Source organism: Octodon degus, unplaced genomic scaffold (genome assembly GCF_000260255.1).
Source record: "Octodon degus isolate 3935 unplaced genomic scaffold, OctDeg1.0 scaffold00328, whole genome shotgun sequence".
Lineage (NCBI taxonomy): Eukaryota > Metazoa > Chordata > Mammalia > Rodentia > Octodontidae > Octodon > Octodon degus.
The window spans coordinates 13,892-23,012 of record NW_004524904.1 but is presented as its reverse complement, the minus strand read 5'-3'; the positions used below and the strand labels follow the sequence as shown (position 1 = coordinate 23,012).

At 42.9% G+C, this 9,121-nt stretch overlaps 1 protein-coding gene across 1 annotated transcript in view; it reads left to right on the top strand.

Moving 5' to 3' along the window:
* The window catches only part of LOC101590074 (putative 40S ribosomal protein S26-like 1), an 8,719-nt gene extending 7,278 nt beyond the window's left edge, over positions 1–1,441 (top strand). Inside the window, exon 2 of the mRNA XM_012513126.2 lies at positions 1,431–1,441. Coding sequence (XP_012368580.2) covers positions 1,431–1,441 — 11 coding nt within the window. The remainder of the gene's footprint in view (positions 1–1,430) is intronic.
* The last annotated feature ends 7,680 nt before the right edge of the window (positions 1,442–9,121 follow it).

Here is a 9,121-nt window from a genome sequence, read left to right as displayed (position 1 = left end):
GCTGCGGACCTGGGCTAGGACTGGGTCTGGGTGTTCCCGGAAGTCAGCAGAAATTCCTACTTGGAAGGAGGGGTGGGGAAGGTACGGCAGAGTGTTGGGGGGTGGCCCGAGAGGGTGGGAGAGGGTCCAGCCCATGCTGCGCCAGGGCTGGGACTGGTCCTGCCGGTGCAGTGCAGCAGGAAGCTCTCTACACACTCACCGGACCTTGGCTAGGACTGGGTCTGGGGGTTCCCGGAAGTCGGCAGAAATTCCTACTGGGCTGGAGGGTGGGGGAGGTAAGGCGGAGTGGTGGGGGGTGGCCCGAGGGGGTGGGAGAGGGACTGGCCCACGCTGCACCTTGGCTGGGACAGGTCCCGCCAGCGCAGGGTAGCAAGAAGCTCCTGATTAACCTTTTAAATGATACCATTCTTACAAATTTCTTTGTTTTGCATTTGGTGATACTGGTCATACCTTTCTCCTGAGCTATATTCCCCAGTCATTAATTTATTTATTCATTCATTTATTTATTTATTTATTTTTGAGACAGAGTTTTTCAAAGTTGCCCAGGTTGGGCTCACACTTGCAGTTTTCCTGTGCACTTTCCAAAATGCTGCGATCACAAGCACACACCACCACATCTGCCTTGTCTTGCATACTTCATGAGCTCTACCACATGGTCTGCTTTTACTTTATGCTAGTTCTGGCATTAACCCGAAAGCTCCTTGCAGGATTGTTCTTGCCTACGGGTCATGCTAATATACTACTTAAAGAATTCATTTACTTTTTCAATCAAATTTGAGTTAGAAGAAGTAACTTTCAGAGAAACCACTCGTGAGCATGTCAGTTATCCACAGTTGTCACAAGTACGACTGCCATTGTTAATGTCTGTCACTGTGAGCTCTTTACAGACTAGGCAGAATGAGCTATGTGTGACTTCTGGAATGCTCCCTGCGGTTCCTCCCCCATTTCTCCCAAGAAGATTGAAATGAAGCAAAGATAATGTTGTTATGGGAGTAACTTCGAACTGGCTCTAGTTTCAGGGACAGAGTTAGCACTTGCGGGTGTCCCCACAGGACAGCTACACAGTAACATGACGCAGCCTGCGTCTCATCACAGGAGGACAGAGGCTGCTGTTTCCACCATGCTTTGGGAGTGACAGTTCTTTAGTGAGCTGTTGCCAATTTTGCTTCCAACATTCTGTAGATGTAATTATTTAGTTGGCTTGATTATAGCATAGCTTTATTTGCTGTCATTTAGAAGTAATTATCAGGTGGAGAAATTTGACTCCTTTTTCCTCTCCTTTCCCTCATCTAAGAGTTTTCCTGAGAGTTACCTTCATGGCCCCTTCCTGCCCTCACTTACGCCTTCCCACGAGGAATGACCTGCTTGACTGGGGAGGCAAAGACAAGGCAGCCAAGTCTACCTCAGCCCTCTCTGGATTCTTATCACAGACTGGTCGTGAGTGGCTCTGTCCCATGGAATGGATTGTTATTTGCTAGTTCCCACTGGCCTGGTAAGTCATTCTGCTTAATGCCTTCTTGAAACATTAGGAAGCTTATTATTGCCCCACACTTAAAAGGTGTTTTTTTAAGTAGCTGGTCAGTAAAGAAGCTTAAATTTGTGCTCCAACTTTCTGGGGTCTCTTGGCTCTTAGTCGGTTTCTATGGAAGGGCAAGGAGAAGAAATATATCACAGTGGCTAAAATAGAGCTTTTGAAGCCCCAAGCAATAAATGGTGTTGTAGGCAGGATGTGCAAGGGAAAGAATACAGGACACATAATTTGTAAGATTTTTTTTTTTCAGAACCAGGGATTGAACTCAGGCCCTTGAGCTTGACAGGCAAGTGCTTATTCTACTGAGACATCTCCCCGGACAGATTTTTTTTAAATAATAGTCATCAAAAGAGTGAAATACAAAGAGTGCAGGAAATCTGTCCTAATAGTAAGACCTAAAGAATTTAGCTGAAGGCCTGAATCTCATGTCAACGTCCTGCATGAGTCTAGCTAAAGACTTAAGAGCCCACAACAATGTCTCATGCATGTGTATTTCAAGGATCTGCACTGGGAAGGCCCAAAGGTCTGTAGTGGAAGCTAGAAAATCTGTGCCAGTGGGATGAAGGATCTATGCCAGCAGCCTGAGGGATCTGCACTGGAGCTGGTAAGTGACATTCAAAGTGTCTCGGTTACCCTCCTCTTGTTACTGGGACAAATACTGGACACTCATAATGAAGGAAGGCAAGGTGCCCACAGTTACTGGAGGTTTCAGTCCACACTCAGCTGGCTCCATGGCAGAGCAGCACATGGCAGAGAGCAACTTTTCAAGGAGGGGACTAAGAGCAGAGCGCAAAGGGAGTGGCGGCAACAATGGCTACATACAGCAAGTCTGTTTCCCTTAAGTTGCACTCAGGTTATCCACCCCAGCTGGGTGTAGTACTCACACCCATAATCCCAGGAATATGTATACCCATAATCCCAGTAACACTCATGCCCATAATCCCAGTAGATCATGAGTTAATCATAAACTTTAAAAGTCTGCCCCATGACTGCGTGAGACTTTGAGAGGACAACTAGACACAAACTATAACACAGAGTAAAGATCAGAGCTTCCTTGTAAAGTATCCCAGCCATCCTCAGCGACAATGAGGTCTCAAGAACAGAGTTCCTTATCAGAAAAGCCAGTGCAACAAGTTTCTCCAGGACATTGAACAGTGTGCACCCTCTTCCTTTCTGGAGCCAGGAAGCGATGCTCAAAGTAAGGACCAGAGCAAACCACAGCCATTCTCAGTGACAAGGCAGAGCTCCTTCAATGATAATGAGAGCTGCTGAGTTCATATTAGGAAACCCAGCATGACAAGCTCCTCCCGGAGAACCTACAACCCCAGAAGAGGCAGTAGTTTCCTAAGAGCACCTCTTGTTCTTCTCCGGTTCTTTTAATTTGTTCAACAATGCTCAGGTGGGCCTTCCACGTCCAGCACCACACTGATTCACTTCAGTTGGGTGTTACAAGTGGACTACCAGTTGTCAATCCACCACAATTTAGCTTGCACAGTTAGTATGCTAAAATACTAATTGAGACAAAAGTTCAGAAAATGAGAAATATCAATTCTATATCATTTCCGGCTAACTTTGGACTAACCCAGATTGTCTTTTAACATTCAGTGGATAATTTAAAATGTATGAGTTCACTACTGGTATGCTGGTCTTTCTTTTCCTTCCTTCATCTTTCTCTAGACATTTTGAAGTCATAAAGAGGGACAAGTTTGAGTTATATACAGGAAGGTGGATGCCCCTTGAGTCCATAGTGCTAAGTGAAATAAATAAGACACACAAAGTTAAATATTGCATAGTTTATGTGAGACAACTATATTATAAATATTTTGGAGAGCAAAATAGAAGATGATATGAAACAGGGAGCCAGACTTCATGGATATGGGAAAGTGACCTGGGGACCAGGGAGATGGGAGGGAGTGAAGGGAAAGGGACACTAAGAAGAATCAAGATACGTGTAAGCGTACGTAGCAAGATCACATTTATTATATATATAACAAACATATTAGGAAATGTTTTAAAAGAGAGGCCCATAAAATTGCTAACTCAACAAGTATTACTTGTCCAGTTATTTTGGATTCATTGCTGCTTTGATGAAAACATCAAAGACTTCTCTCCTGCTCCTAACCTTAGTAGGAAACACAACAGATAGAAAAGACTAATGGCCAGTGTAGCAAACGCAAAAGTTTTGGACTCTAACCTATTCAGATGTAAGCTATAGTATAAAGTCAGGGGCCCTGCATGCACCTTCCACACATTGCTTCTTTGCCACAGTGCACTCTGTCTGGTACGTGGATCAAATAGTATCACCCGTTCGAGACTGAGTTAAGTACTGGATGACCAACAGCTTATGTTTTTATGGATGATTCAGGATCTTATAATGGGTCAAGGTCATCAAGACAATCAATTATTATTTCACATTAATATAACTAGTGCAGGTGACAGGAATTTAAAACAGAAAGCATTCCCTAGCAGGTCTGAGTGTATGCTGGGAACATATTTATGGCCATTGTATCAGTTTCTCTCTCTCTCTCTCTCTCTCTCTCTCTCTCTCTCTTTCTCTCTCTCTCTCTGTTATAACAAATAACTACAAATTTGGCCTTACCAGAGATTTACTATCTTTCAGTGGGTCTTTCTGGGCTAAAATGAAGGAGATGACTAGAAATATATTTTGAAAATGCTTTTTATTGAAAACAAGAGACAGGAAAAAAAAAGATGTCCCAGGACTATCCTGCTACAATGCTGTATATGATTAGATTTCTAAATTTCTGTGTAAAATATGTAACTGTTCATTCCTATTTTTAAACTATTTCTATTTTTTATTTTTTTTTCCTCATATTCTGTAGGGACTTAAGGTTTAACATATTAATACTTGAAGGAAAATACCTGTTCCATGTTATTCCTAAGATATTTGATATTCAGACAGATAGTGAAGTTAAGCCCCACTGCCTATGTTGTAGGGTAATAATAATAAGCTTCTCTTCTGGAGGGTTAACAACCTAAGTTTGCAGACCAAAAATTAGAGAAAAAGAAGGACTGCAAGGACAGCCAACACTTTGGCCCTAGTCTTTCAAGGTCAGTGAAGACTCAGGACATAGGAGAACCTGTACTGTAACATCATGTAACTCAGTTGTGTCCCAAGTTTTCTGATTAAGGAGATTATGGGGCCACAGAGGAAAGTGATTGATGATGTAAAGTGTGCCTAAGGGGAGAGTCACATGGAGAGAAAACATTCTCTCAGGCTTTCACAGACAACAAACTGGCCAGGCAATGGCCGTGACTCATCCAGATGGCTGACAGTGACAAAGGATCTACAAACTTCAGTACAAGGTTTCAGGATAAATCCTGAGAGGATTTGACTGACCTTGGCAGATACAAAGGTTACACTTTTCGTTATATAGATCTTGCTTTATCTTGGTCTTAACCATCCAGCAGAAAAGTATAAACATGAAGTATAAACACTAAAGCCATATTAATATGCTGAGCTGTAGAAGGCTCAAGTGAACAACTTCTGACATTGCCAGTACCACGGATAACTACTATTATGGACTACAGGACTATATTGGAATATTTTGCTAAATTCATGCACCTACAATATTTCAATGACAATGGAATACCCATCTCTGACAAAATTAAACAAAAAAGGGGATACAAATGAATGACCATTTGGTGTCTGTGTATTCAAAATAGTTAGGATAGATATACAGCTGCATTCTCTTAATTCAATGAATAGAGAGATTTGTTGTAATAGTGTCTGTGGATAGGATATCATGTCTGCATCTTATACAATGAATAAGCACTAAGACAACAATGTGCAATGTATTAATTATTGAAACTGTGCTAGTAATTGGTTTTGAAACTGTCTCATTGTCATTTCTCAATAAAATTATTCTTAAAACATTAAAGAGAACATACTTTTTAAACATGTATCTTTTGGAAATTTATTTTTTTCTATAAAATGGCGAGTTGTTTTGGGGTTTTACATTGTCTGCTATTTCCTTTTATTATAGTTCCAAATACAGGCTTAGTAAAACATTCTATCCTTGGAAGACTGGAGGATGACAGTAAATACTTCTCATCAGATTACCTTCACTAGCTTCTCTCCCTGCCTTCTCTCCCTCACTGGTGTGTTACTGAATGCCAGCCATATGCAGGGCAGGCCTACATTAGGCTTGTGCAGTTCCTGAAATGAAGAACATATAACTCTTCTTTCAAGAGCTCACAATTTATTGAGGTCTCCGGATATAGGAATAATGGATTATTAAGTACCGAGAGACAGACTGTCAGAGGCATCCACAGAGTGTAAGTTAGAAGAGAGTCATGCCTAATTGCTCAGCCAGCCAGGGCAGCCTGCTAGGAGGAGGTAAGGTCTTATTTCCATCTTGAAGTTCACAGAAGTCCTTTAGGGAGGTGGTGTGGTGGCGGCAGGAAAGGGCCCATGGGGCATGTGAATAAGGTATCTGCAGCAAAGGATACTTTTTGCCTTTGCACGAGGATGGGACAGGCAGGATCTGGCAGAGGCAGTGTGGCTGTGAGCCTGACGGTCCTTGCTTCTCTGGTGTTGCAAGGGTGCGGGAGGGCGGATCAACTCCGAGAAGCAAGTGGAGCATCCGGAGAATCCAGGGGTCAGTTCCTCAGCCTGGGATCACTAAGCAAAATTAAAACAAGCAACCACAACAGCAAAGTACACCGAGCTGGATCCTGGATCAGGGGCAAGGTTCAGGGGTTTTTATAAAAAAAGTTCCACATATATTTTAAAGAGAGAATCACTCAAGAAATATAGGACAGATATTTACAAGTGTTGGGGAAGTGTAAAGGAGTAGGGGAGAGAAAGGGAGGGGAGAATCCAGTGTAAGGAGGCGGCCACTGAGAGGGGAGTCACTGGTCTCCAGGCTCTGAGACAGGACAGAGGCTGACTTTGATGTAAACTTGTTTCTGGGTGCTGTGACTGATGCAAGCAGGAAGGTTCCCCCCAAGTTCAGTAAGGAAGGAATCCAGAGGAACTGGGAGAGGAGCGTTAAGTTGTTACTCTCTGTGCTACAGAGGGGAGTTTAGCGCTTACCTGTTTTATTATTTTCATGTTTGTTTGAAAGTGAGGAAAAGAAACAAATCTTCATTCCTGATTGGCTGACAGACTCCTGGCCTTTGACTGAACTTCCCTTTGGGGGCCCTAATACCAGCTTTCCGAACCTCAGAAGTGCTGCTCTGTCTCCCTCCCATAGTGGAGTCACCTGTCCTGCTGACCTGCTTTGGCTAATCTGAAAACTGGGTCATTGTTCTTAGGAGGAGAAGGAGGAGTAGGAATAGGAAGAAGAGGAGGAGGGAGATTAGATTAGCTTTGTGCACAGTGAACATAACAGAGGAATTATCTCTGAACATAAGCAGAAGGTTGTTAATTGCTGATGAAGTTCCTGCTGATGGTTTTATCAGAGAACAGAAAATATGTTGGGACCACAGAGAGAGAAAAGCTTAGAATTTTGCTTTGAGGCCTGGTTCATATTTTACAGTGAAACATTAATTAACAAAGAGCAATTAAAGCTCTCTGAGTTGATAAGCCTATCATAAATGGATGTGAAGTGTAATATAAACTAGATTTTTCTTTTGCTTTATTGAGGGCCTTTGTGGGACACAGAATTGGAATACATGTTGCCCAAGGTCAGAAGCCTGGGAGGATGTGGAGGAGCCAGGACATAAGCAGACCTGTCAGGCATCTGTGCTGGAGCTCATAACCACTGTACTACACTGCCTCCTACTGTTGGCCCCCAAAGGAGGGTATGCTAAGCACAAAGGGAAGAATGAATAACAAGGGAGGCCTGAGCTCCCAAACTGTATCCCAGAATGCAGGTAAATTGTCTTGCTAAATGAGACCGGGATTGCATGTGGGAGGGAGGGATGCAAAGGAATGGTGGGTTCAATCTATTAAATGCCTTAACTTGTAGTCCAGGGCATTAAAGTGATTCCATGGGTATTTGAGGATCGTCAGGAATTTAAGATATATAATTGGCTCCAAGGGATGTTGTGGGAGAATCAGTTTGGTTCAGAAAGCAGGCATGAGATCAGAGAGCTTGGCCTCCTGGTTACTCAGATGGGGACAGAGACCTGAACTGGAGGTGGTGGGAGGGGAGGAAAGAGTCCTCTGTAGGAGCATCACTAGGACTGGCTAACACTCATGGCCAAGGAGAAGGTGGGCTCGAGTCGAAGGCACAGAGCCTGGGCTGAGACGTGGTAGCATTCTAAGACTTTTCAAGGAGCACCTCCGATCTCACGGCCTAAACTGGCTCTAAACTGCTAGAGACAAAAAGGAACCAGCAATAATGGTGTGATTTTAGGATGTTAAAACAAATTCTGGAATACAGTTTTCTTATTTTATATTTAGTAGGATCCCTGGGGCTGTTGTGTATATGAAGGAAGGATCATTTCCATCCACATGAAGGGAGAAATTGCTGACAGTCCTCGATCCTACAGCTAATTCATTTCAGACAAGTCAGAAGAAAAACCACTTTTACCTGGAGGGAAAGGTTGATTGAGTCTAAATTGGGAGAAAAGGATTCAAGGAAGGGCGTCTACACTCAAAGAATCCTAATAAACTTTTAAAGCTATGTCTTTCCTTCGATTGCCCTGTGATATCCTTTTAAGTTGGTTTACACATAAAGGAACCAGAGAGGCAGATATGTTAGCCCAGAATTAGAGGCTGATAGACATAAGAAGAAAATTATGTCCATTGTAACATAGCTGAGTGAGATACAAGGCCCTAAAAGGTAGGGACTTTTGGTAGCACACAGAATTATTCCTGATTCTAAGTGAAATAATAAAATCTAGCCTTAGTTATGCTTGAAGAAAAAAAGAAACCAAGTGTTTTTGAATTTAGAAAAATTAAAAAATCTAGATTCCTTGTCTCTGTGGGTCAGTAAGAGAACACCAGTCTCTTAGGAGCTCAGTCTAAAGGTACTCACCCCAGGCTAGTTTCCAGGGTTCTTGTAGGGCTTTAACCTTAGGACAGCCTCCATTGCTCTGCAGTCTTTCTCAGCTGCCTTGTCTCTAACCTCTCTGGATAAAGCCATATTGCTAGAGGTATCTTAGTGCAACAGGGGACTGAGTGAGGCTATTTGATTTGGAGTGTGCTGGAGGTGCCATGGGGCACATGCTCCCTCCAGACACCATCATGCACGATTAACAGCTGCAGAGGGCTTTCTAAAATACTAGCAATTTATGAATGAAAAGAAAAGCAACCTACTCTGCAGCCGGCCTTAGCAAGCTTTCCAATAAGGCCCCAAGCCCTGTCTCTAGTATAAGAATGTCTTGCTTACAAGTGTCTCTGGGCACTGGGTCTCCTTGGCTGTGCTTGTCTCCTGGGTATACAGTGAAGCTGGTTGTGATGTAACTTGGGACTCTAAAATAATTCTGTGTTCTCTGAATAGTGTTTCCGAAAGAGCTGGTTCAAAAACTACCTCGTCTTCATGGCATTTTGCCTTCCGTGCTGAGAGTCTAATCATCTTCAAGACATGAAGGCTGTAAGACACTGTTTCCTACATGGTAACACTTTCATGTAAGCAGATTAACTGTACTTCTTAAAGAACTTGGGGAAATTAAGCTCCT